At 51.4% G+C, this 27,734-nt stretch overlaps 1 protein-coding gene across 1 annotated transcript; it reads left to right on the forward strand.

The window, feature by feature from the left end:
• The first annotated feature begins 676 nt into the window (after positions 1-676).
• TRAPPC13 (trafficking protein particle complex subunit 13) lies at positions 677-27,527 on the forward strand. Its single transcript, XM_076062881.1, is given in 14 exon segments — positions 677-785; positions 13,283-13,351; positions 13,594-13,641; positions 13,644-13,692; positions 14,566-14,650; positions 15,451-15,581; positions 15,985-16,057; positions 16,325-16,369; positions 17,703-17,720; positions 21,667-21,806; positions 22,256-22,451; positions 22,993-23,093; positions 23,375-23,522; positions 24,958-27,527. Coding segments are annotated over 14 exon segments (1,281 nt in total). The 5' UTR covers positions 677-742; the 3' UTR covers positions 25,093-27,527.
• The last annotated feature ends 207 nt before the right edge of the window (positions 27,528-27,734 follow it).

Raw genomic sequence — 27,734 nt, forward strand, 5'->3', positions numbered from 1 at the left:
TATCATGCATGTATGTATATTGAACTTCTTTCGCATCGTACATAGCCAACCGTGCTAATTGGAGGTGCAGTGTTGAGTCCATGGCAGTGTTAGTCTATGGGCTGTATGTATGTACAATATGTTGAACTTCTTACGCACCGTACGTAAGCCAACCTTGATTAATCGCTCATCCAGGCACTATCCAGTCTTAAACCGCCACACGTAGTTTCCAACAGCTTTCGAGAGCTTAGAGAGGAGATCAGGCGCGATTTTGGTCCAAACACTGTGCATTTCAATAATAATACATAATAACGAAAACAAACATTTAGAAACATGCGTCTAGATAATTTTGCTGCTATACATTGCCACATGATGGGCCACTTTGTTGAGCTACTATTTGCGATAGCCAGGTCGTTTCTGAAAAAGCAGCTCAGAGCTCAATGGGCTTTACATAGTAAGAAAAACATTATTTAGTTTTGTTTGTTGTATATTTGTTTAAGTTATTTGTTGAACATTTCTATATTTTGAACTCCTATCGTGTTTTTGAATTGTTTGTTGCTGTAACCTTTCTGACCCCGTGCCCCTACTCCTGGACATCTGTGAAAAAAGAGCTTTATAGCTCATCGGATTCCCTCCTCCAGTCTAAATCAATATTCTGATATTGGTAGGCTGTTTGGCACTGCCGATGAGAACGAACAACGGTGATGACGTGGTCACGTGACCGAGCCGGAAGTGGGGGTCGAAGGTCAACTCAGCAGCAGCAATGGATCCTGCACAGAAGATGGATCATCTTCTGGCGCTCAAAGGTGCGTGTCTTCCCTCTCTTCTCTAACTCTCTCGCTCAACACACACACGGGCGAATCGACGACAAGGCGGCTGCGATTTGATCGAGACGTAAACGTAGAGCGTTTCATTTAAAACAAAACTAAAATTAACTTTGGCGGTCCCGGAAGGGTAGGCCCGAGTCGAGGCGCCCGGGAGGACGCAACTCGCCTAGCGGCTCTGCCCGGTGCGTTGAGGGGGAGGAGGGGAGCGGGGGGGGAGCGAGGTCCGGGGTAGCCGGCTGTGTGTTTGGGAGGTATCCACTCCATCGTTTTTAAAATGTAAATGTTTTAAACCGGTCGTGTTGGTGTTATTGAGTACGTGCGCTCAATGACGCCTCAGGCACTTTGTAAAGTTGCTGAGCGTTACCTTGTTTACAATATTCTTCGGGATATTACAGATGTACTCGCACCCACCGTTACGTGTGCGAGATACGAGCTTCGTGGCACGAGTCTTGCAGTGTCATTAAACACACGGTATTGTTTATTATTATTATTTAAATGCACTGTATTTGGACCAACATCGCGCCCGATCTCCCGTCTTAACTTCTCGGAAGCGAAGCGGGGCGGGTTGAGTCTGGATAGTGGCCGGATGAGCGATTAGCACGGTTGGCTTACGTACGGTGCGAAAGAAGTTCAACACACTGTGCATAAATACTGCACATGCATACTGCCCATACATTCCGCCCATAGACACAACGCTGCACCTCCAATTAGCACGGTTGGGCTACGTAGGGTGCGAAAGAAGTTCAACACACTGTACATGCGGTACATACGTATGGGGCAGGGGGCTGGCAAACCGTGGCTCCGGAGCCGCACGCGGAACTTCTTCGTGACGTTTATTTGTGAATCAGAGTATTGTATGTATACTTCAGGAGGAATCCGATGAGCTATAAAGCTCTTTTTCACAGATGTCCAGTTAGGGGGCACGGGGGGTAAGAACGTTGTCAAGGACCCTCCCCACCCGTCTCATTCACCACTTTGCATTTGAAGGCTCTTGAAATATTGAGATGTTATTGTTTTTGTTACCGAATTCAAACCTGTCAACCCCCTTATATCAGTGCCCCACCTTATTATTGACCAATTCAGACCTTATTGGTCGCCCCGTGCCCTTATACATCTCATCGTTCATCCTACAAAGTCCCATCACAAGGGAGAAACGCAAATAAACAGACAAGAATTTGCTTTTGCCCGTATTGAAACAACTGTACGCCTTATGGACCTGAAAACTCAATTTTCCTGTACAAGAATACGGGGTAAACCGTATTGGTTGACGTGTTGCGAATTTGAAAACAAAAATAACCCTGCTCGTTATTTTGGTTTTGCCCGACCGCCGGGCATCGTCGGCGCGATGAGCGGAGGAGGTAGCTAGCTGTGTGGCACAAATCCGTTTGATGTCTCAACAAAGTGTTGAGAGCCACCTGCGGCAACTTGCGGATTCGGAGCCGCTTGCTGGCTCTTTACTTCTTTCCCACCCCTCCCCCCGTAAAGGCAATGTGTTAAATACGGCAGGGAATGGGTCACTATGGAATGTAGACGTAATTTTACGTGAAAGTCGTCTGATGTAATTACTGGCGATACGTCGTACTCAGATTGTTTCTGTTGTAGATTTGTTCTCCAACACACCGGTGTGCTGTGCTAGTAACGCATTGACATGTTATCTTTACGTGACAGACCTTACTAATTGGCTATCGGGTGGTGGCGGGTTTAACGACACGTATTTTTACGTGCTCTAACCCCAAAAAAACCCTGTATTATGGATGATATCGGTCGCGAAATTCCACGTGTTAGACTAAACACAATTTAACGTAAAGGTGATGTATTAAATACGGCAGGGAATGGGTCATTATGTAATGAATGTTCTGGTGATGACAAAATGTACAATAGTCAAACTCTATTGTTAAGGAATAACTCAAGGGGGGAAAATAAACTAAACCTTTGGGACATTTTTTGCAGGTATCCAAATTATGAAAAATAAGAATAGGTATTTTACCATTTGTGGAAATAAAACAGGTGTTAAGATTCTAGATTTGGCGACCTGCGCTTGACTTTCTTCACTCCAACGCTGTCCTCTGGACAGTTTGGTCCCTTCACCTGATGAAGGCCACTTGTGTTGTGGCCGAAACGTCGTGATTTTTGTTTTGTTTTTTTACCTACGTGACTTTACCTAATAGAACCAAAGAGTAGGTGTTAAGATGTTCAAACATTAAATAGAAACCTTTTGCAAGGCATCAAGTACTGCATTTGTGGCAAAACATGCAGACAAATATGCTCCGATAATAATGTATGCATTATCCTTGAAACTGATTGGCCTACACCAGAGACCGCCTCCTTCATGGCATTGTCTCACCACCAGTGTCAGACCAGAGAACGCCAAAAGGTGAACAGCACAAAGACAATGCAAGTATCAGAACACTTACAGCTCGGCGTCGAACAGCTCATTCCATCCCCTGTTTTGTTTATTTACGTCAGAATGTGTGTTTTCATCTGCTGTCTGCCCGCTGCTGTGTGTTGTGTACAAGTAGCTCTGCGTGTGATGCAGCTCTGGAACTATTTTGGTCAAAGACCAAAACACAAAAAAATGGACCCTCTTCTTCTTAGAAAGGTTGCCGACCCCTGACCTAAGTTTGCGTATGTACGTTGAACTTCCTTCGCACCACCGTACGTAGCCAACCGTGCTCATTGGAGTTTCGTCTTCTGGTATCGCCATTCTAACCGTCTATGTCATCGTTGAAACTGACGATAAAAAAAAAATCGGCAAAGTTTTGAGCGTGAATGTTATTTTACAACATCGTTGCTTTGCTGTTGTCTGCCAGTCGAGTCAACCTTAAAAAAATAGATTCTTAGCTCAATGGGCTTTCATCATCATGCGTTGTGAGGTCAGCATTGTTTCACAATTTGGTTCCGGCTCAGCATGACAGAGAGCCGGTGGGAAAAGCCACCGGTACGTTGTGAGCCCCACGCTGTGGCTCGGCTCTAATGTAACGATGTAAAATGGGCACAAGGGCAGAGGACCCTGCCGGGCTTTAATTTCTCAGTAGAAAATAGGGGTGCCACGGTGGCTAGGAATGTTCTGGTGATGACAAAATGTACAATAGTCAAACTCTATTGTTAAGGAATAACTCAAGGGGGGAAAATAAACTAAACCTTTGGGACATTTTTTGCAGGTATCCAAATTATGAAAAATAAGAATAGGTATTTTACCATTTGTGGAAATAAAACAGGTGTTAAGATTCTAGATTTGGCGACCTGCGCTTGACTTTCTTCACTCCAACGCTGTCCTCTGGACAGTTTGGTCCCTTCACCTGATGAAGGCCACTTGTGTTGTGGCCGAAACGTCGTGATTTTTGTTTTGTTTTTTTACCTACGTGACTTTACCTAATAGAACCAAAGAGTAGGTGTTAAGATGTTCAAACATTAAATAGAAACCTTTTGCAAGGCATCAAGTACTGCATTTGTGGCAAAACATGCAGACAAATATGCTCCGATAATAATGTATGCATTATCCTTGAAACTGATTGGCCTACACCAGAGACCGCCTCCTTCATGGCATTGTCTCACCACCAGTGTCAGACCAGAGAACGCCAAAAGGTGAACAGCACAAAGACAATGCAAGTATCAGAACACTTACAGCTCGGCGTCGAACAGCTCATTCCATCCCCTGTTTTGTTTATTTACGTCAGAATGTGTGTTTTCATCTGCTGTCTGCCCGCTGCTGTGTGTTGTGTACAAGTAGCTCTGCGTGTGATGCAGCTCTGGAACTATTTTGGTCAAAGACCAAAACACAAAAAAATGGACCCTCTTCTTCTTAGAAAGGTTGCCGACCCCTGACCTAAGTTTGCGTATGTACGTTGAACTTCCTTCGCACCACCGTACGTAGCCAACCGTGCTCATTGGAGTTTCGTCTTCTGGTATCGCCATTCTAACCGTCTATGTCATCGTTGAAACTGACGATAAAAAAAAAATCGGCAAAGTTTTGAGCGTGAATGTTATTTTACAACATCGTTGCTTTGCTGTTGTCTGCCAGTCGAGTCAACCTTAAAAAAATAGATTCTTAGCTCAATGGGCTTTCATCATCATGCGTTGTGAGGTCAGCATTGTTTCACAATTTGGTTCCGGCTCAGCATGACAGAGAGCCGGTGGGAAAAGCCACCGGTACGTTGTGAGCCCCACGCTGTGGCTCGGCTCTAATGTAACGATGTAAAATGGGCACAAGGGCAGAGGACCCTGCCGGGCTTTAATTTCTCAGTAGAAAATAGGGGTGCCACGGTGGCTAGGAGATGTTAACTACCTCGCCTGGTATACAGGAGGTTGTGGGTTCGATCCCGACCCTGACGCCTGCTGTATATTTGGAGTTTGCATGTTCTCCCTATGATTGCTTGGATTTTTCTTCGGGTCCTCTGGGTTTTCCCTCCACATTTAGAATCAACATGCGTTTAGTGTAATTTTACTGCTATACATTTCCACGTGATAATAAGCCACTTTGTTGAGCTATCATTTGTGGCCAGGTCGCTTCTGACAAAAGCTACACAGCTCAGGGTGGCCTTACCTGGTAAAATAAAAATAGTAAATAGTAAAATTTTGTGCAGGGTCGCTCGTAATATATTGCAAGAGGTTGCCATTTGATGAGTGGCCACATCCAAAGAGAGAGAGAATGGAAATCTTTTTCTGGGTTCTGGGGTGTGGAAACATCTTCCCGTGTCGCTGACCTCAGACAAACCCGGCACGAAACGATGCTGCCCCCACCCCCACTCCTCTTGGCCACGATATGCACACACACACACACGCATACGCACACTGTCAGCCACTTTGTTAAAAAAAAAAACCTACGGCCGCGGGTTTTTAACGCAGAGGAGAGCTGCCTTGAGTCGTCCTCGATGCCCAACTCCCCGCCCTCTAAGCCCGACCTGGAGGTGACGGTGCATGCGTGGAGTGGCTTCCCCGGGCTGCCGCGGCCACCCGACGGCTGCTCCTTGCGCCGCGCCGAGGACACCCTGCGCGACTTCCCGAGCAAAGAGGCCCTGCCGCGGTTCCGCCCCTGGTTTGGGGACCGCGGCCAAGGGGCACCGCAGGCAACGGCGAGGTTGCGTCCGCTGCCGTGGAGGCCCGAGCGCCGCCCGCCCGCCGTCTCCATCGGGGGGGAAGGCTCGCCGTCGCGGCGACGTGCAGAGGAGGAAGAGCGGGAAGAGGATGAGGAGGAAGAGAAGAAGAAAAAGAAGCAGGAGGAGAAGGAAGCGGTGGCACTGGTGGGTCTCAGTCGCCGGGATGCGTTGTTTATGCGGACGTGGTGCGTGCCGGTGCCCGTGCCGAATTGTGGCATCTCAACCACTGGGAGCCTCGCTGGCTTGGGCGGCGGTGGTGGTGATGATGATGATGACGATGAAGAGGACAAGGAGATGAAGCGGGTGCTAGAGCGGCTGGGCTTTGGGCCTGGCCAGCGCTTGCGCTGGGTACTGGGCTGGCAGAGTTTCAGCGGTGGTGGGGGTTTGGAGCGACTGGGACGAGGAGGCAAAGATGGGAAGGGGACACTGACGGCTAATCCGGACCGGATGGGAAATTCGGAGAGGCATCCAGAACGGTCGCAAAAGCCAGCGGACGATCCAGGAGCACTGTCCGGTCAACGCGAGCAAGCAGGAAAGTCCCAGGTTTATCTGGAGCGAACGGACGTGTCGGGACTTGATTTGCAACCAGCAGGGAAGTTGGAGGGTTGTCTGAAGCAGGCGAGGAACCCGGCAGACAATCGAGAACCAATGGCAACGGCCGAGAACAACCGAGAGCTCGCGGCAATATCCGGTTCGGAGCGAGCGAGACCTCTGGTAGGCCGTCCGAAACGTGAGGGCGCGCCCGCAAGTAGTCCCGAGCGAGCGGGAAAGTGGGACGGGCGTGCGGAGCTTGCGGAGCCCACGGATATCCCGGTGATCCCGGTGACCGCGGCGGCCCCGGCAGCGGGCAACCTCAATTGCGTGGGGGTGCCGACGAGCAGCAGCCCGGTGCAAGAGCGGGAGTGGGAAGATGGGGACGGTGGGCGTGCGGCCGACGCCGAGCGGCGCGGACGGGCGGCGCTGCGGGGCGCGTGGTCGCGGCTGTGCGGGGCGATGGCGCGGGGGGAGATGCGTGGGTGCCACGGGCGGCTGCGGGCCGACCCGCCCGAGCTGTGGATCTACTGCGACGCTGGCACGGCTGCCGCGGCAGGGCGGCGCGCCAGGGCGCTGCTCGGCGCCACGGGCCCCACTGCCCTCGCCGTCTACACGCACGGGATCGTCTTCGCCCGCCATGGTGCCGTTGTTTCTCCTGCCGCTACGCCTCTGCGGTGGCGGGGGCAGCTGTCGCCGTAAAGTAAAAAAAAGATAATTTGCGCCGGGCGACGCTGCAGAGAGAAATCGAGTGCACCCCCCCCCCCCCAACCATAATTAGGATCTTCTTTTGTACGGCTGCCGCTGTAGATGCAGAGCATCGACTACGATTTCACATTCAGGTGGTCCAAGCCAGACAACCGCGTCAGGAGTAGCGGAGTGGTAGCATATCATCATTACCGTGATGCCTCCTTCCATATTTGTGGATGGGGGCATTGAGCCATGATAACGTTGTGTGCGGTCTGTTCTGGATTGCCCCATTCGCACACCACCACTGGAGAGTTTTTAATTCTTCCATTTGTGCATCAGCTATCTGCATCTGCTGCCATGGTTTGTGCAGTGGGATACGGCTTAAGGTGTATCATGAGCAGCTTCGTGGAAGATCAAACCCAGGGAATCTTCCGCGTTGAGTCTTTCACAAGTTGGTGTTCGTTTGTGAGTTCGTTTAAACTCCATTCAGTTCTATCAAGCTTCATTAGGGGTTGATTCGCATTGTTTGAGGTTAAGTGCACGGGTAAACCCCCGTCGTTAAAGCACAGTGCAACAGTCGCATATCCGACCGTCACAGATCCGTCTTCGTCCATTTAACTGCCAACACCCGGTTGACAGCACGGCGTAGCTGTAATTTTTCTATCGACGTTTTACAGATCCAAGCCATTTCGCATGCACTGTCGTGGTCTTAATCTCGCGTATATATTCGCTCACTTGTAAGGAACCGGAAAGAGAGGAAGACCAAACAGAGACTACAGCCTGACGACATTCGCATACATATATCTTCACCGGTTTTATAAGCAAAATCGGAAGTTTATTTCCTGAGTAAAGGCCATTGGCAGTGATGACAAAGAGAAACTGCCATTATTTGGATACATGTAGGATGGACGACAACGTGCAAGTTAAAAGCGTGTTGGTCTCCGGAAAGGAACAGGAAAGAGAGGGAGACCTGACAGAGACTATAGCTGGACGTCGACATCATAAGAGATTGGTGTCGGAAAGATGTGGCCACTACTTGACGCATATTGCCACTACAAGACAGGGAGGAAAGTTGAAACAACAAATGACGAAATGTGCAATGGACACCTACTTCGGGCTATTTGCCCCATGCATCGTGATGATAATGATGTAAAGCTCGGTAGAGCCATTTACTCTTTGCACTTATTTTTTTGTTATCCAGTAACTTATTTTTGCAAGGTGGTGGTACTGTTGATTTTCTTGTATAGGTGTTCATATATTCACATTTTTTTTCACGCAACTTCTTGTACTTCGGGTCCCAAGGCATTCGGATTGCAACATCGGACTGTAAATATTTATCCGCACAGCGACGCCTCGTCGTTGAGTCTCAAGAACTCGTTGCGGAAAGCTCTTGCATCGAGGGATTGTTGGGCCCCCTTTTAATCGCTTATCTTTTAACGTGTAAGGTCATCGTGACCACGGGAATTAAGTAATGTTGCGTCGTTGCGAATGTCACGCTTAATTTTTGTGGCTCCAGACACAGTCCGGTCTCCTAGAACGCCGCGTGTTGTCGTTTTTACAACGCAAATTTAATAGAACGCGATGAATGTACCGTATTTTCCCGCATATAACCCATACGCATCTCACCCGCAAACGCATATAACCCGCAGATGCATATACCCCGCAAAAATGGCGTTTTGTGTAAAACAAGTTTCAGATAACCCGCACCTCCATATACCCCGCAGGGTCTTGTTTTGTTTGTAAAAAGTGGTATACCCCGCGGGTTATATGCGGGAAAATACGGTATTCGGGAACACCTTTTCTTCCAATGCGGATGCGAAGTGGATGTAACGCGACCGAGCGAACAGGAACAAGCGGTTGTTACGGCTGCCTCGGTGTAGCTTCACACAAGGCATTGGGATGCTGCTGGATGCTTCTAGATGCTACCCACCACGCGCCTCGGCCTTTGTTCGGGCCCTGCGTTGCGCGCCATCGCGGACTGTTTCCTTACCCCCTATATATTCTTGATTTGAAGCTTTCGTGACTGCAGGAATCCATACTCTTTGGTTCTTTCGGTAAAGTCACGCAGGTAGAAAAATAAAATGAATCACGACGTTTCGGGCACAACACATGCTTGTGATTTAAAAATAAAATACCGAAAGAACCAAAGAGTATCCCTATATATTATAGCAAAGCGATTTTTTTCCATAGGAAAACACAAAGACTGCAGAAGTCACGGTTTGATATTTGTCGTCGCTGTTATTTTGCTCGTGTGCTGCAGTTTAATGCAGTGGGGTTCTCAACCTTTTTTTCTTTGCTACTGTTACCCCCCCCTTGTTGAATTTTGTTTCAACTGAGTAACCCCCCCCCCCCCTCCTTTTGCCTGACCCAACGTGGTGCTGAGAAATCCATGTTCGAATAATGAACGTCAATGTTTTCGCATGATAATAGGTTTTTTTCCCTTTTTTCTGGCAACAAAACAGGTGTTAAGATGTTAAAAACACCAAACTGAAACCTTTTACAAGGAATCACGTCTGCATTAACCACATTGCTTGCGATCAGAATGCAAAAAAACATACTCTGATAATATATGTATCTTTCGATTTAAAGCTTTCGTGACTGCAATGATTCATCTTCTTTGGTTCTTTCGGTAAAGTCACGTAGAATGAGAATAAAATAATAAATTGATAATATAAAATAACACAATAATATTATTGTGACTACGGTATTGTTATTTTATTTTAGCAATTTATTATTTTATTCTCATTCTACGTGACTTTACCGAAAGAACCAAAGAAGATGAATATATGTATCGTCCTTGAAACTGATTGGCCCACACCAGAGACAGCTTTCTTTTGAGCCTCATCTCAAACGGTGTTATCAGAGTATGTTTTTTTGTTTGCATTCTGACCACGAGCATTGTGGTTAATGCAGACATTATTCCTTGTAAAAGGTTTCAGTTTGATGTTTTTAACATCTTAACACCTTAATTAAGTTCTTAATTGATTGTTCACGCTTACAGTGGGCTTTCAGACAGCATACATTATAAAAAATTTCGTCTCCCCCCTCCTCTTTTCAGAATATAGATGGACTAGTCCTGGGTAAACTGCCAAATCGCTGCGCGTGGCGCTAACGTTTTTTTATAAATAAATAAATGCGCCGTTTAAAAATAAATTTATGCAAACCAACACACCTGAAGATGACCGTTTGAGTTATGGTCGAAACGTCGTGAGAATTATTTTTTTGTTTTATATATATTTTATTATTTTGTTGTTTCTCTTCAACGTGACTTTACCGAAAAAACTAAGAATATATCTTAACACCTGTTTTGTTGCCAGAAAAAAGGGGGAAAACCTGTTATCATATTTTGGTACTGGCAAAGGAGGTCCCATCAATGTTTTCACCAATTGTCTATTTTCTCAGGTATATCCTAACTAAGCTAGTAACTGCAAGCGAATAAAAAAATAAACGGACGCTCTGCATGCGTGACGTTATTTGTTCGCGCTCGCTGGTTACTCTTGGAGACCCGCATTGTTCACCATCAACAGGGGCGGAGCCAGGATTTTGACTTTGGGGGGGCTGACTTCAATATTCTGTGATATCCAGTGTTTATGTTTTACAATGGGTGCCACAAATGTATAAGAAGGCTGTGGTGGACGTGCGGAATTTATTAATAGGTCGGAGCCGCTGATGTGGCTAATAAGTTCGATAAGTTCGAAAGGCTGCCGCTCAAGCAGCCTGCAGGGCAGCACAAGGTGGCAGCCTGCAGGGCAGCACACGAGGTGGCAGCCTGCAGGGCAGCACAAGGTGGCAGAACAAGGTGGCAGCCTGCAGGGCAGCACAAGTTGACAGCCTGCAGGGCAGCACGAGGTGGCAGCCTGCAGGGCAGCACACAAGGTAGCAGCCTGCAGGGCAGCACACAAGGTGGCAGCCTACAAGGCAGCACACAAGGTGGCAGCCTGCAGGGCAGCACAAGGTGGCAGCCTGCAGGGCAGCACACAAGGTGACAGCCTGCAGGGCAGCACAAGGTGGCAGCCTGCAGGGCAGCACACAAGGTGGCAGCCTGCAGGGCAGCACAAGGTGGCAGCCTGCAGGGCAGCACACAAGGTAGCAGCCTGCAGGGCAGCACACAAGGTGGCAGCCTACAAGGCAGCACACAAGGTGGCAGCCTACAAGGCAGCACACAAGGTGGCAGCCTGCAGGGCAGCACAAGGTGGCAGCCTGCATGGCAGCACACAAGGTGACAGCCTGCAGGGCAGCACAAGGTGGCAGCCTGCAGGGCAGCACACAAGGTGACAGCCTGCAGGGCAGCACAAGGTGGCAGCCTGCAAGGCAGCACACAAGGTGGCAGCCTGCAGGGCAGCACACAAGGTGACAGCCTGCAGGGCAGCACAAGGTGACAGCCTGCAGGGCAGCACAAGGTAGCAGCCTGCAGCATTTTGCAGCAGCCGGATATCCGGTTATCCCGATTACCGACTTTCCCAAAATTTCATGGGGGGCTGATCCCCCCCCAGCCCCCCCTGTGGCTCCGCCCATGACCATCAATGAGTTTAGAAAGGTATTTTTTCTCCTTCTAGGTTACCATACGTATAGACATTTTATCATAGCTAATTTATATCGGCAGGTTTATACGCGATTATTCACCAACGACTTACATTTTATAAATCGCCTCACGTAACCCCCTGGGACATTGCCACGTTACCGCCCTCCCCCCACCCCGGTTGATAACCGCTGTTTTAACATAAACCGAGGTCCAACTGATCTTTTCAATTCTCAGTGCTGGAATTTAGCCAAAATAAGTGCCAAACTAAGCACAAAAAGCAGTTCTCAAGAAATAAATTTGCAATCCAGATGTATATACATACGTCTAAATGTAAATTATTGTCATCAATTCGCTGCACTTGAAACCCAGGTTAATCACAGGCGGTGGCTGAAACCAGGATTCGATCCCAGGTTCTCAGCGGTCCCGGCCAGTGGATAGAGCACGGCTGATGATGATGAAGACGATGATTGGCGGAAGCTCGAAGCTAATTTGCAACCTACCCACGCCTGGCTCCTGTGATCTGCGTTGTCACATTTATTTTCTTGTCACGGTTCATGTTGAAGTATAGGAAAAATTTACTGCCATGTGGTGCATGCTTTAAGTTGTTGTTTGTATTGTTAATGTTTACATTAAAATAAAAGTTTTATATTTTTTATTTCAGCGTTTTGTGAATTATTCTCGCACCTACAACTCACTACAGTAATTGTCTGAAACTCCAGTAGGGGATAGTGTCACTGCTGAGACTTTCACAGGAGGGATAGTCTCACTGCTGAGACTCCCACAGGAGAGAGTGTCTGGAGTGATCCCAGATGAGTGAGCGTGCATATGATGCCACATTGCCTCATTCTAGTCATCCATTCAAGCCCTGACCACATACCAACTCCTACTTTGCATCTGAAATATGGCGAAGGCTGTGGTATTTACGTGTGTATGTTTAACTTATTTTGTACCGTACATAGCCAACTGTGCTAATTGGAGGTACGGGGGAAGACCAAGTTATAGACAAAAAGCAGTTCTTAAGAAATGAGCTTTCGATCTAGATTTAAAAGTGCATAGCTCCAGCGGTTTCCTAATATCGGAAGGAAGAGCATTCCAGACGGCTGCAAAAAGCGCATCTGAAAGCGCGTGATCTGGGTGACCGTCTTCATTCGATGGCTATCTTGGGCGCCAAGATGGCGAGATGTTAACTACCTCGCCTGGAATACAGGAGGTTGTGGGTTTGATCCTGACCCTGACACCTGTATATTTGGAGTTGTCATGTTCTCCCTGTGGTGGCCTGGATTTTATTCGGGTGCTCCGGTTTTTCCCGCCACATATAGAAGCATGCGTCGAGAGTATTTGGCTGATATACATTTCCACGTGATAAGCCACTTCGTTGAGCTGTCGTTTGTGGCCAGGTCACGTCTGCAAAAGAGCTGTAATATATAGCTCAGTGGCCTTTATCTGGTAAAATAAAAAAAAATAGTTTAGCGTTTTATCTTGAAGGAGTCTACGTGACAATTGATTCTTGCCGCTCACCTCCCCCCTTATCTCCCCGTGTCTCTCTCCTCTCTCTGTCTCTCTCCCTTCGTCCCTGCATCTGCCCTCTGGACCCCACCTGTGTCCCCCCCCCCCCCCCTCATCGTGCCCTTTTGCAGTGATGCGCCTCACCCGGCCATCTCTGCACATCGCCCTTCCCGTTTCTTGCGAGGAGAGGGACCTAGCAGGTGAGTGTTGCGCTGGTGGAGCAGATGAGAGGTGCATGCGACTGTCACGCCTGGATGACATTTGACATTTTTTGTTGTTGGTGTGCGTGCATGGCGGCCAGGCATGCTGCTGGCCAGCCACCCTCCTGTGCCGTGCCAGCCTTCATCAACGCTAATCGCAAAGCAGCACTTGCCCCGACAGACTGTTAAAGGCTATACGGGGGCGGGGGGGTCTTTGTCTTTGTGTGTGTGTGTGTGTGTAGGGGGGCTGTTGGGACAGTGTCCCCCCGACCGTGCAGCGTTTGTAAGTGGGGGGACTGCACGGTGCTGGGGGACATGCTGACTCTCCCACAGAACTTTGGGTAAGAATTCCCACGATCCCATTCTCGAAAACAATATTAAAACAAACATTTTCCAGGTAAGGCCTATGTAGCTCTTGTTCAGAAGCGACCTGGCTATCACAAATGGCAGCTCAACGAAGTGGATTATCATCACCGTGCGGAAATGTATAGCAGGCAAATACTTCTAAACACGATTACGCAAATACTCTAAACTGTTATAAGTTTCCACGTTATGATAAGCCGCTTTCTTGAGATATCATTTGTGATAGCCAGGTCGCTTCTGAACAAGAGCTACATAGCTCATTGGGGCCTTGCCTGGTAAAATAAAAATATATAGTAAATAAATGTGTCCCTCTATCAAATTTTATTTATTAAGTATTTTAAACATCCCATCAGCAGGGCTGTCCGTAGGTGGGTGCGGGGCTCCGGGGCAAACCACACTAAACTGAACTGTATTTTTTATTTTACCAGGTAAGACCCACTGATCTATAGAGCCCTTTTTCAAAATCAGAATATTTATTTATACTGGAGAATCCGATGAGCTATAAAGCTCTTTTTCACATGTCCAGTAGGGGCTCGGGGTAAGAACGTTAAAACAACAAAAGAGACCTGGCTGTCACAAATGAAAGCTCAACGAAGTGGCTTATCGCCATCGTGTGGAAGTTCACAGCAGTAAAACTTGGTAGGTGTTGCGCCCGAAACGTCGTATTTAATTTAGTTTTCATTTTATTATTTTCATTATTTTTATTTTTCATCTACGTGACTTTACCGAAAGAACCAAGGAGTATGGATCCTTGCAGTCATGAAAGCTTCAAATCTAGAATTGGTAGGTGTTATCTAAACAAGTCTGTTAAAGGCTACACAGTTGGGGTGGGGATCCTTGTCTTTGTGCAGCAACATCTTCCTGGGAGAGACGTTCTCCAGCTACATCAGCGTGCACAACGACAGCAGCCAGCTGGTGCGCGACGTCTCCATCAAGGTGAGGGTCGGGACGCGCTGCATGGGCCGTCGCCACCAGTCAATGTGTGTGCGCGTGTACGTGCGTGCATACGTAGAATTTCTTGCGCACCGTACGTAGCCACAGCTTGCTAATCGGAGGTGCTGCGTTGAGTGTATGGTCAGTATATACGTGTGTATGTCGAACTTCTTTCGCACCGTACGTAGCCCACCGTGCTAATCATAAGTGTGGCACTGAGTCTGAGGGCAGTGTTAGTCTATGGGTAGTATATATGTGTGTTTTGTAAAACTTCTTTAGCACCGTACGTAGCCAACCGTGCTAATCGGAGGTGCAGCGTTGAGTCTATGGGCAGTGTGTATGTTTATGTAGAACTTCTTTCGCACCGTAGGCAATGGAGGTGTGGGGGAAAGATAATAAACTAAACACAAACAAATCTATAAAACTGTGAACTATTTTTATTTTACCAGATGAGGCCCCACTGAACTATGTAGCTCTTTTTCAGAAGCTACCTGACCACAAATGATCGCTCAGTGAAGTGGCTTATCATCAGCCAGGTATCGTGATTCATTTGCGCAGACACTTTTGTGCGTAACGAGTGGACCTGTGCACTTTCCAATCTAGACTGAAAACTCGTCTCTTTGAGGACTGGCTTTTTTGTTGAGTGTAGTCTGTCGACCCCTCCCCCCGCGTCCTCCGACGAGCGACGGTCGGGCAAACCGCGCAGCGGAGAGTTAACGGTTTTTGCTGCGCGCTGCTCCTCTTCCCCCCCCCCGCCCCCCCCCCCCCCTCCGTACTCCGTACCCCACCCCCTGCTGGTTGAGGCCGACCTGCAGACGAGCAGCCAGAGGCTGAACCTTTCGGGGGGCTCGACGCCCCCTGCCGCCGAGTTGCACCCGGACAGCTGCATCGATGACGTCATCCACCACGAGGTCAAGGAGCTGGGAACTCACATGTGAGACAAATGCAGAGGTGTCCCCCCCCGCCCCCGTGTAGCCCCGAATAGACTGTTGGGGGCAAGTGCTGTTAACGAGCAGCGGCACGGCACACGAGGGGGTGGGTGGCCAGCACCACGCCCAGCCGCCTTTGTCTCCATAGTGGCGATGTTTACATGCCGCACCAGGTACTCATTTCAGGCTGAGTCGACCCAGCGGAGGCCCAGGGTCGTTTCAGATAATCGTCACCGGTGTTGGTGGCTGTGAGCGGGAATCGAACTCGGGTCGCCGGGTTCGTAGTGCAGAGCGCTAACCGCTCTGCAGCATTATATGTGACAGCAGACACATACAGGCACGAGGCGTGTTATCCCCCTACCCCATGTGGTTCAATCACCGCCCTCCCCTCGGCTTTTCCCGTCACAGCCTCGTGTGCGCCGTCAGCTACGCCACGCAGAGCGCGGAGAAGCTCTACTTCCGAAAGTTTTTCAAATTCCAGGTGAGCATCGCACTGCTGCCGACCCTCCTACCCCCCCCCCCCCATCTTTGGCCTCTCCATTCACGGTCACTGAGAAGTTGATTCTCAGAAGCGGTTCTTTGATATCTGCTTCCAGCGGGGCCATTCTCTTAACACACGGGTGGCTGTGCCTATCCCCGCCCACCCGCCCCGCTAGCACGATCGGGATTGAAGTCTGCGACAAAGAAAAAAAAATACTTTAAATTCTTGCCACGTAAAATCGTTCAACTTTCCTTTTTTCCGCCGCAGGTGTTGAAGCCTCTCGAAGTCAAGACAAAGTTCTACAACGCGGAGGTAAGGCCCCACCGAGCCGTGTCGCTCTCTCTTTCAGAAGCAACCCGGCCATCACAAACGATAACCCGACAAAGTGGCTTATTATCACGTGGAAATGTATAGCAGTGAGATTACTCTAAACGCATGTTGATTCTAAATGTGGAGGGGAAAACCGTGAGGACCCGGAGAAAAATCCACGAGGTCACGGGGGGAGAGAGAGAGACACACAACCTTCAAATATACAGCAGGCGTCAGGGTCAGGATCGAACCCACGACCTCCTGTATACCAGGCACCCCTATTAAAACGAGTCATTGGAATCGGTGTGGCTGCCATGACCGATCCTGAGGTTGGTTGCGGTCAGGACTGAGACTCGGGGATTCCGGGTTCGTAGCGCTGTGCGCTAACCACTGCCACCAGCCCTCCGCGCCCCAAGTATCAAATATGTTTGGTATGAAATCTAAAGTCGTCGCTATACGTGATTGGATAATGCATGTTATGATTTTGTTGTTGTTGCTGTTGTTTTCCCCTAATGCCCTGTGTGACTTTGCAGGCTGTGGATTCTTGGTTGTGTTGTTTGGTTTAATTTTGCTCATTGTAACCGCTTGAATTATATTTTTCTCATTCCCCACCCTCATTCCCTCCCTCCCACCCCTCTCTCCCTGTGAATCCCCCCCACCGCACCCCTCCCAACACCACCTGTGCCTCTCACAATTTTTCCAACATATCCTCTCCTCTTTTATCCACTCCCCAACCCTCTCTCTCTCTGTGCCTCTTTCCGGATCTCTCTCTTTGTCCGACTGCCCATCTCCCTACGTCTCTCTCGGTATTTATTTCCGCATCTCTCTCTCTCTACTTCCCTATGTCTCTCTGCATCTCTCTCTCTCCCTACTCCCCGTGTCTCTGTCTATCTCTCTCCTGCCCATCTCCCTGTGTGCCTCTCTGTCTGCATTTCTCTCTCTCCTACTCTTCGTGTCTCTCTGTCTATCTCTCTGCCTGTCCGTCTACAATCCTCTCTGTGTGTCTTTGGCTTTACACGCGGTCTCCCACGGTCTACTCCTTCTGTCCCCTTCGTTACGCGTCTATTTGCCACTTTCTCCATATCTCTTCCCCTTCGTTGGTCTCTTCTACAATTCTGTCCGTCTCGCTCTCTGTGTTTGCCTTGGGCCCTTGCCCGTATCTATCGACGTCTCTCGTCTGTGTCCGTATACGTTCCTGTCCCCTTCACTGTCCCCGTCTGTGACTTCCTGCCTGTATCTGCGTCTCTCTGTCTTCTCCACGTCTCTCGTTCTACCCCCCCCCTCCCCATACCCCACCCACCTACCCACCGAACCCACCCACCCTCCATCCCTGTAGGACGAACTCAGTGCAGTGGTAACATCCTCCACCCTTCCCCCGCATTGTCCACCCTCCTGCTTATCTCTACCCTTTGGTTTGATGGCCCCGGTGGTGCTGCCCAACCCACCCCCCGCTTCCCCCCCCCCCGCCACCGCCTTCAGCCTAACCGCAACGCCGGACGCTGCCCCCCCCCCACTAACCCCGACCCCCCCACCCCCCGCCGCGAGTTTTCTACCGTTTCACCGTAGCCGCGCGGGGGCCGCGTGCTGTTTGCGTCACCGTGGCCTTCTGCGTGCGCTACTGCTGCTGGTGGTGGCTCTTTGCGAACCCTGCGTGTGTGCGTGCGTGTGTGTGTGTGTGCGTGCGTGTGTGCGTGCGTGTTTGGGGAGTGGTAGTGTAACGGCGGTTAGCGCGCTGCGCTACGAACCCGGCTATGGCCCGATTTGTATTCCCGCTCACGGCTCAACATCAGTGACGATTGTCTGAACCGATCCTGGGCCTCCCCTTGGTCGACTCAGCCTTAAACAAGTGCCTGATGCAATCTGTAAACATCGTCACTGGGGAGACAAAGGCGGGCGGGCGTGGTGTTGGCCACCCACCCCCTCGTGTGCTGTGCCGGCCTTCATAGGTGCTCGCTAACAGCACTTGCCCCAACAGTCTGTTAAGGGATATACGGGGGATCTTTGTCTTTGTGTGTGTGTCTCAAGACACGTGCTGTCGCGTTGACATTCTGCACTTTGCGTGGCGCCCCTCCCACCCCCTGGCGGCGGCCCCCGCCCCCCATCATCCAGCGTCGCCCCCCCCCCCCCCGCTACGCTACTGCACTGCTGCCAACGCGGCAGCAGCAGCGTCGTCGCGACAGCGGAAGATTCATCGCGGTAGAATCATCGCGGTAGAATCATCGCGGTAGCGGCAGCGTCGTCACGACAGCGATAGAATCATCGGGGCAGCGGTAGAATCATCAGGGTAGCGGTAGAATTATCGCGGCAGCGGTGGCGCCATCGCGACAGTGGTCGAATCATCTCGCGGTAGCAGTGGCGCCGTTGCGACAGTGGTAGAATCATCGGGGTAGCGGTAGAATCATCGCGGCAGCGGTAACGTCATCGCAGCAGCAGACTCTCAGGGCTCCGTGGACCAGAAGGCTCCTGTGCGGCGCACGCGGCTCGCTGTCGTAGCTCCCCCGCTGAACTCGTCTTCCAGTCTTCCCCACTTGGGTGCTTTGGGGCTTTCGCTTCAATCCCCAACGGGGGGGGGGGGGGGGGGGCGCGTTGCGCCAATCGCTTTTTCTCTCCTCCGTAACCGCCGCCACCACCGCCACCGCTACCACAGCTGCCACCGCTGCCACCACCACCGCCGCCACCGCTACCACAGCTGCCGCCGCCACCGCTGCCACCCCACCACTGTCGCTGCCACCGCTACCACCGCCACTGCCACTACCACCACCATTGTCACCACCATCGCCACCGCTTTGCCGTAGTTTTAATTGACGGCAGCGGGGGGTGCCATTGGAGTGCCGTGCGGTTGGTGGGAGGGGTGGGGGGTCGCCTGCCGTCGATCGGTTGAAGTGGTCCGTGGCCGTGAGCGACGCATGAGACCCATTGGAGAGCCGCGACTCTGTGTGTTGTGTGCGTGATGTGTGAGATGTGTATGTTACATCTGTGTGTGTGTGTGTGAGATGTGTGAGAGGTGTATGTTACATCTGTGTGTGTGTGAGATGTGTGCATGTGAGAGGTGTAAGTTACGTCTGTCTGTGTGTGTGTGTGAGATTTCTGTGTGCGTGATGTGTGAGATGTGTATGTTACATCTGTGTGTGTTTGGTTGTGTGCGTGTGAGAGGTGTATGTTACGTCTGTGTGTGTGTGTGAGATTTCTGTGTGCGTGATGTGTGAGATGTGTATGTTACATCTGTGTGTGTGTGTGTGAGATGTGTATGTTACATCTGTGTGTGTTTGGTTGTGTGCGTGTGAGAGGTGTATGTTACCTCTGTGTGTGTGTGTGAGATTTCTGTGTGCGTGATGTGTGAGATGTGTATGTTACGTCTGTGTGTGTTTGGTTGTGTGCGTGTGAGAGGTGTATGTTACATCTGTGTGTGTGTGTGTGAGATTTCTGTGTGCGTGATGTGTGAGATGTGTATGTTACATCTGTGTGTGTGTGTGAGATGTGTATGTTACATCTGTGTGTGTTTGGTTGTGTGCGTGTGAGAGGTGTATGTTACGTCTGTGTGTGTGTGTGAGATTTCTGTGTGCGTGATGTGTGAGATATGTATGTTACATCTGTGTTTGTTTGGTTGTGTGCGTGTGAGAGGTGTATGTTACATCTGTGTGTGTGTGTGTGAGATGTGTATGTTACATCTGTGTGTGTTTGGTTGTGTGCGTGTGAGAGGTGTATGTTACGTCTGTGTGTGTGTGTGAGATTTCTGTGTGCGTGATGTGTGAGATGTGTATGTTATGCCTGTGTGTGTTTGGTTGTGTGCATGTGAGAGGTGTATGTTACGTCTGTGTGTGCGTGTGTGAGATTTCTGTGTGCGTGATGTGTGAGATGTGTATGTTACGTCTGTGTGTGCTTGGTTGTGTGCGTGTGAGAGGTGTATGTTACGTCTGTGTGTGTGTGTGAGATTTCTGTGTGCGTGATGTGTGAGATATGTATGTTACATCTGTGTTTGTTTGGTTGTGTGCGTGTGAGAGGTGTATGTTACATCTGTGTGTGTGTGTGTGAGATGTGTATGTTACATCTGTGTGTGTTTGGTTGTGTGCGTGTGAGAGGTGTATGTTACGTCTGTGTGTGTGTGTGAGATTTCTGTGTGCGTGATGTGTGAGATGTGTATGTTATGCCTGTGTGTGTTTGGTTGTGTGCATGTGAGAGGTGTATGTTACGTCTGTGTGTGCGTGTGTGAGATTTCTGTGTGCGTGATGTGTGAGATGTGTATGTTACGTCTGTGTGTGCTTGGTTGTGTGCGTGTGAGAGGTGTATGTTACGTCTGTGTGTGTTTGGTTGTGTGCGTGTGTAATGTGTATGTTACGTCTGTGTGTGTTTGGTTGTGTGCGTACGAGAGGTGTATGTTACGTCTGTGTGTGTTTGGTTGTGTGCGTGTGTAATGTGTATGTTACGTATGTGTGTGTTTGGTTGTGTGCATACGAGAGGTGTATGTTACGTCTGTGTGTGTTTGGTTGTGTGCGTGTGAGAGATGTATGTTACGTCTGTGTGTGTGTGTGAGATTTCTGTGTGCGTGATGTGTATGTGAGATAAGTGTGCGTGAGATATGTGTGATGTGTGTGTGATCTGTATTTTACGTCTGTGTGTGTCAGATTTCTGTATGCGTGATTGTGTGTGTGTGAGATGAGAGTGCGTGAGATATGTGTGATGTGTGTATGATGTCTATGTTATATCTGTGTGTGTATGTGAGATTTCTGTGTGTGAGGTATCCGTGTGTGTATTATGTCTATGTTATATCTGTGTGTGTGTGCATGTGAGTTGTCTGTGTGTGAGATGTGTGTGTGTGAGATATCCGTGTATGTGTGTGATGTCTTTGTGTGAGATTGCGTGTGTGTGAGATATCTTTGTGTATGATGTGAATTTTACGTCTGTGGGTGTGAAGAACGTGTGCGAGATGTGTGTGCACGTGTGTTTGTTGTTTTGTAGCTGTTTATATCTATGCTTCTGTTTATGCACATATATCTGTGTGCGTGTTGTGCATGTCTCTGTGTGCCCTACGCTTGTCTGTGCGTGTTTGTGTGTGTGCGCACTGCGCATGTGTGTGTCTGTGCGCTGCACAAGTTTCTGTGATTGTGTGTGCTGCGTGTGTGTCCATCGCGCGCGTTTCTGTGTGTGTTTTGTTGTGCGCGTGTCTGTGTACTGCAAATGTGTCTGTGTGTGTGTTTGTCTACTTTCGTATCTGTGCGCGCGTGCGCCCCCTACCCCCGCAACTCACCGTCTTCCTCCTGATCCCCCTGCCCCTCATCCCCCCCCCCCCGCCGTGCGTGCAGTGCGAGGAGGTCTTCCTGGAGGCCCAGATCCAGAACATCACGTCGTCACCCATGTGCGTGGAGCGCGTGTGGCTGGAGCCGTCTCCGCTGTACGCCGTCGCGCCCCTCAACGCTGTCGTGGACACCGACCCCGCGTCGCGGTAACCTCCCCACCGCTCCTCCTACCTCCCACCCCCTCGTGTGCCGTGCCGGCCTTCACAGGTGCTGCTCGCTAACAGCACTTGCCCCAGCAGTCTGTTTAGGCTCCACGGGGGGATCTTTGGTGGTGGTACGTTTGTTTGTATGTATGAACGATGACATTTTTTCGTACTGTACATAGCCAACCAGTGCTGATCGGATGGTGCGAATGTAACAAATGTCGCCCACCACCCACCACCACCGCCCACCCACCCAACACTACCACCCACCCAACACTACCACCCACCACCACCCACCCACCCGCTGCTACCACCCACCACTACCACCCACCACTACCACCCACCACCCCGCACCACCACCACCCTGCCCCACCACCACCAATCTCCACCACCCACCCACCACCACCACCAACCACCACCCACCCATTGCCACCACCGCGGGCCCGCGCCAGGCTCTCGGAGGGGCGCTACCTGGGCCCCGGCGAGACGCGGCAGTTCCTGTACCGGCTGCACGCGCGCCCCGACGTGGCGGAGAAGGCGGGCGCCGGGGGCCTGCGCGGGGTCACCCACATCGGCAAGATGGACATCGTGTGGCGAACCAACCTGGGAGAACGAGGGAGGCTGCAGACCAGCCAGCTGCAGCGCGTGGTGCGTGTTGGGGGGGGGTGAGGGGGGGTGAGGGGGGGTGAGGTGGGGGGAGGGGAGGGGGTGGGTGAGGGGGGGTGGAGATCGTGGGAGCCTGAGAGAGAGAGAGAGGAGGGGGAGGGAGGGGTAGGAGGCGGTCAGGTTGAAGCCACGATGTTGGCGTTGGTGACGCTGGCGATGGTGATGATGTTGATGTGGGTGAAGTGGTGTTGGTGTTGGGGCTGGGAGGGGAGGAGGTGGAGATAGTAGGAGGGAGGTGGGGGGCTAGGTAGGGCGGGAGGAGTAGGAGCTGGTAAGGTTGATGTTGATAATGGCGATGTTGATGTTGGTGAAGTGGTGTTGATGTTGGTGATGGTGGTGATGTTGGTGATGATGGTGTTGATGATGTTGATGATGTTGATGGCGTTGATGGTGTTGATGATGATATTGGCGATGTGGTGTTAATGATGTTGGTGATTTGGTGATGTTGGTGAAGTAGTGTTAATGTTGGTGATGTGTTGATGTTGATCATGGCAGCGGTGGTGACGTGTGTCCGTGTCTGCAGGCCCCGGGCTACGGGGACGTGCGCTTAGAGATCGAGACGATCCCTGACATGGCCCACCTGGAGGAGCCCTTCACGGTGGCCTTCAAAATTACCAACTGCAGGTAGTGGCATCATCATCATCACCATCGTCAACATCACTACCGCCATCATCATCATCGTCAGTAGCATCGTCGTTATCGTCATTAACATCAGCATCCTCGTCAGCATCATCAGGAGCATCAACATTGTCATTAGCATCATCAGTATCATCATTATCATCACATCATAGTCGTGAGTGATGATGACGACGATGACGAAGATGATGACGACGATAATGACGACGATGATGCCCACGACGACGATGACCACGATGTTATCGTCGTCGGCGTTGTCGTTGGCGCAGCGAGCGCACCATGGACCTCCGTCTGGAGCTACGCAGCTCGGACGCGCTCTGCTGGTGCGGCCTCCTCGCCAGGGACCTGGGCCGCCTGCCCAGCGCCTCGTCCCGCCAAGCGGCGCTCATGCTGCTGCCAGCCATGCCCGGCCTGCAGGTGAGGGAGGGGGGTGTGGAGGGGGGGTGGGAGGTTCGTCAGCCATGGCCAGCCTTGCCCAACCTTGCCCAGTCTTGCCCAGCCATGCCCAAGCCTTCAGGTTAGGGGGCCTCCAAGCAGTGCTCATGTTGCTGCCAACCATGCCTGGCCTGCAGGTGAAGGGGGTGGGGGGTGGTTGGGGGGGACGGATGGGGGGGGTTGTGGTGGGAGGTGGGGCTCGCTCCACCCCCCACCTTGCCCAGTCTTACCCAACCTTGCCCAACCATGCCCAGCCTTGCCCAGCCTTGCCCAGCCATGCCCAGTCATGCCCAGTCCTACCCAGCCTTGCTCAGCCTTATCCAGCCCAGCCTGCAAACGAAGGGCGCCACAACCTAACCCCACCCATGCCCAGCCACGCCAAAGCCATTCCCGGTCGTACCGAGTACATTCCCAGCCAATGCCCATTCTTATCCAGCCTTGCCCAAACTATGCACAACTTGAGCCAAGCGAGCCTTGCCCGGCCTTCCCCAGCCTTGCCCGCTCAATGTTCCATTTTCAAGAGGGTGCTGCGTGAAACGACATTGAATTTGTAAAGCATCTTCACTCACTGGGGAGAAAATGTGACCGGGCTTGTTGACAGTCGTCATTATGCGAAACTTCGGCCGTCGCAGCAGCAGCGGCGGCGGCTTTTGGCTGGACCATCGAACGGAGACGGTGGTCACCGCATCATCGCGCGACGCTTCGAGATGCGCTTCTGCGGCCGTACCTGGAACGATCGTCCCTTCCGAGATTAGGAAGCTGCTGGGAGCTATGCCACTTTTAAGTCATCATCTAGATTGGCAAACTCATTTCTTTAGAGCTGGCTTTTTGCATTTTGTTTGTTATCCTTCTCCCCCCCCCGCCCGCCCCGCACATCTGATTCGCCCGGTTGGCTGCGTATGGTGCGAAAGAAGTTCTACATATATCAACATACATTGTGCAACGCCGATCAGGCCTTAATAGTGACTCGCAAGCAACGCCGCTCTTAACCCAGACAGTTCTTTGCAAAAGGCCGCGCGTGGCAATCTAGCATCTTTGTCTTGGGTTAGATCGCATAAATATAAATGTGTCGTGAAGCCCGCCACCACCCGACACAGGCATTCGGTAAGGGCTTGTGTCACGTAAACAAAACGTGCCCCAATTAGTTACTAGTTCAGCACCGATTTGTTGTTGTGCGTGTTTTTGGAGAGTTAACAACCCACAAGAACACTTACCCAGTTCGAGTCGCTGTGTAGCGTTTCGCTGGCGATTACAACAGCAGCAGCAAAAACAAAAAACAGCCTCATCGGCGGGGGGAGGGGGGGGCGCTGCGATTTGCCAGAATTTGTCTCACATTTGACTGCTTCTTTGCACCGCCTCCTATGTCCTCCCCCCATCCCTCCCATCACCGCCCCCCCCCACCCCCATCCACTGGCAGAGCGTGTCTGGAATCCGGCTGACGGACACGTTCCTCAAGAGGACCTATGAGTTCGACGACGTAGCCCAGGTGCTGGTGCTGTCGGAGGAGGACGAGGAGGAGGAGGTGGCGGAGGAGGTGGCGTTGGCGTTATAGACGGGGAGACGGAGGAGAGGAGGTGGAGGTGGCCGCGTTGCAAACAGGGGACGGAAGAGAGGAGGAGGAGAGGAGGAGAAGAGGTGGCGGAGGAGGAGGCGGCGGCATCGTCGACGGGGGACGGAGGAGGAGGAGATGGTGGCGGAGGAGGTGGCGACATTGTAGATGGGAGTTGGGGGCGGAGTGGAGGAGGATGAGGAGGTGGCGACAATGTAGATGGGAGTTGGGGGCGGAGTGGAGGAGGATGAGGAGGTGGCGACAATGTAAATGGGAGTTGGGGGCGGAGTGTAGGAGGATGAGGAGGTGGCGGCGTCGTAGATGGGGGACGGAGGAGGAGAGGAGGAGGATGAGGAGAAGGGGGGGCCGCCCCGCCCCTCCCACCTTCCCCCCCACGCCTCCACCCAACCCCATTCTATCTCACCCTGACCCCCCTCGTTCCTGGGGGGGGGGGGTGGTCAGGAACGTCCGCGGCGTTCGCCAGGCCTCTGCGACCATCCTCCTCGTCGTCGATGATCTTCAAATCGATCACCTCCCCCCACTCCCCCTTGAGAGAAACTTGGCAACAAACTTTTCCTTCGCTGGCGTCGTCCGGGGCCCTCAGGCGGCGTGGGCTACGACTGAACCAAAACAATATGTTTTTAGTTGTTCATTTTTTGAACAGCTAAGGAAAGGGGGCCCTCTGCCCCCCCCCTCCCCCCTCTGAGCTGTGTGTGTAGTTTTTTTTTCTTCCCAGAAACGACCTGCCCATCGGAAACGATAGCTCAACGAAGTGGGCTTATCATCGTCGTGTGGAAATTTAGAGCGGCGGCCAAATGACTCTCTGAGCACGCGTGACGTCGATTCTAAATGCGGGGGCAGGGAGAAAGAAAAAAGAAAGAAAACCCGAGGACCCGGAGAAGATAAATCCACGCGACCACGGGGAGAGAGAGAGACACGCAACCTCCAAATATACAGCAGCAGGCGTCGTCAGGGTCGGGATCGAAGCCACGACCTCCTGCATACCTGGTGAGGTAGTTAACATCTAGCCACGATGATGATGAGAGAGAGAGAGACACGCAAACTCCAAATATACAGCAGGCGTCGTCAGGGTCGGGATCGAAGCCACGACCTCCTGCATACCTGGCGAGGTAGTTAACATCTGGCCACGATGATGATGAGAGAGAGAGAGATACGCAAACTCCAAATATACAGCAGGCGTCGTCAGGGTCGGGATCGAAGCCACGACCTCCTGCATACCTGGCGAGGTGGTTAACATCTCCGAGCCACCGTGGCGCCCCACTTGACGAGTAGCCGACAGTGACGGTGAGCGCGAGGGGAGAGAGATGCACTCCCCGGGATCGCCATCACCCGACCTGAAATCAATCTCTACGGTTGTCGGTGGCCATTGTGAATCGTGTCTGGCATTCCTTCCAGTGGCGCGTGCGGTGTTGGTGCGCGGTGACAGCGATTATCTGAACCGATCCTGGGCCCTCCCCTAGGTCGACTCGGCCTCAAATGAGTACCTCGGTGTGATGTGTAAACATCGCCACTAGGGGGAGACAAAGGCGGTCTGTCGCGCGTGGTTTTCCTGGCCACCCTCACCTCCCTCCTCGTGTGCCGTGCCGGCCTTCATAGGTGCTGCTCGCTAACAGCACTTGCCCCCAACAGTCTGTTGCAGGCTATACGGGGGAATGTTTGTCTCTTTGTGCCCTCGGGGACGAGAGAAACCCCAAACCCTTGCAGGGCTTTGATGTGGCCAGGAGGTGGTCGGCAGTGCTGGCGAGAGTTTTGTAAGGGGGTGCTGCACTGACCCATTGTCGTATATATTGATTTGTGTTTTCCATAATAGTGGGTTTTTTGGGGGTTTGTGTTAATATAAATGTGATGGTGATGATGACGACAACGACGATGCCCACGACGATGACGATGATGATGACGATGACGACGATGATCACGACGACGACAGCAAATTCGTAACGGGGTTTGTCACGTAAAAAAAACTCGTTAGTAAATCCCACATTTACAGAAGCCTTCTATTATGGATAATATTTGTGTTAAAATTGGGTTTGTTTTGTGTGTTATCCCTTGCTGTATGCATCGGTTCTTGGTTTTGCATGGGCACTGCTGAAGCTACTTGTAATTACTGGCAAACGTCGGACTCAGATTGTAAATGTTGTGGCTTGGCTCTCCAACACACCGGTGTGCTGTACGAGTGGCGAATTGGCCACATTCTGTTTACGTGACAACCCTTATTAGTTGTCTGTGTCGGGTGGTGGCGGGTTTTAGCGACATTTCTATATATGTACGCGATGTAACACAAAAACCTCTATCACGCTGATTTCTACTCGCCTGTACTGTGCACGCACCCACCCACCCACGCACAATAAAAAAATATATACTCACCGAAGACTTGGCCAAAGCTTGCCAATAAAGAATCTCACGAGTTTAATCGATTACAGCGCTGTCCTCCGTGTCGTTTTGAGCACGCGAATGTGGATGTGCACAGGAGAGCACGACGAATGTATTCGGGAACGCAAACTTTTACGTAACGCGATTGAGCAGAGCGGAACCCCCCTCCCCCCCCCCCCCCCCGACGGTCGCGCGAGTCAGCAACGAGCGGTGGTTGTGACGGCTGCCTCGTAGCGTAGCGTCGTCGTCCTACA

The sequence above is a fragment of the Petromyzon marinus genome, chromosome 1, assembly GCF_048934315.1.
Source record: "Petromyzon marinus isolate PM22_M1 ecotype Great Lakes invasive population chromosome 1, UKy_Petmar_22M1.pri1.0, whole genome shotgun sequence".
Taxonomy (NCBI): domain Eukaryota; kingdom Metazoa; phylum Chordata; class Hyperoartia; order Petromyzontiformes; family Petromyzontidae; genus Petromyzon; species Petromyzon marinus.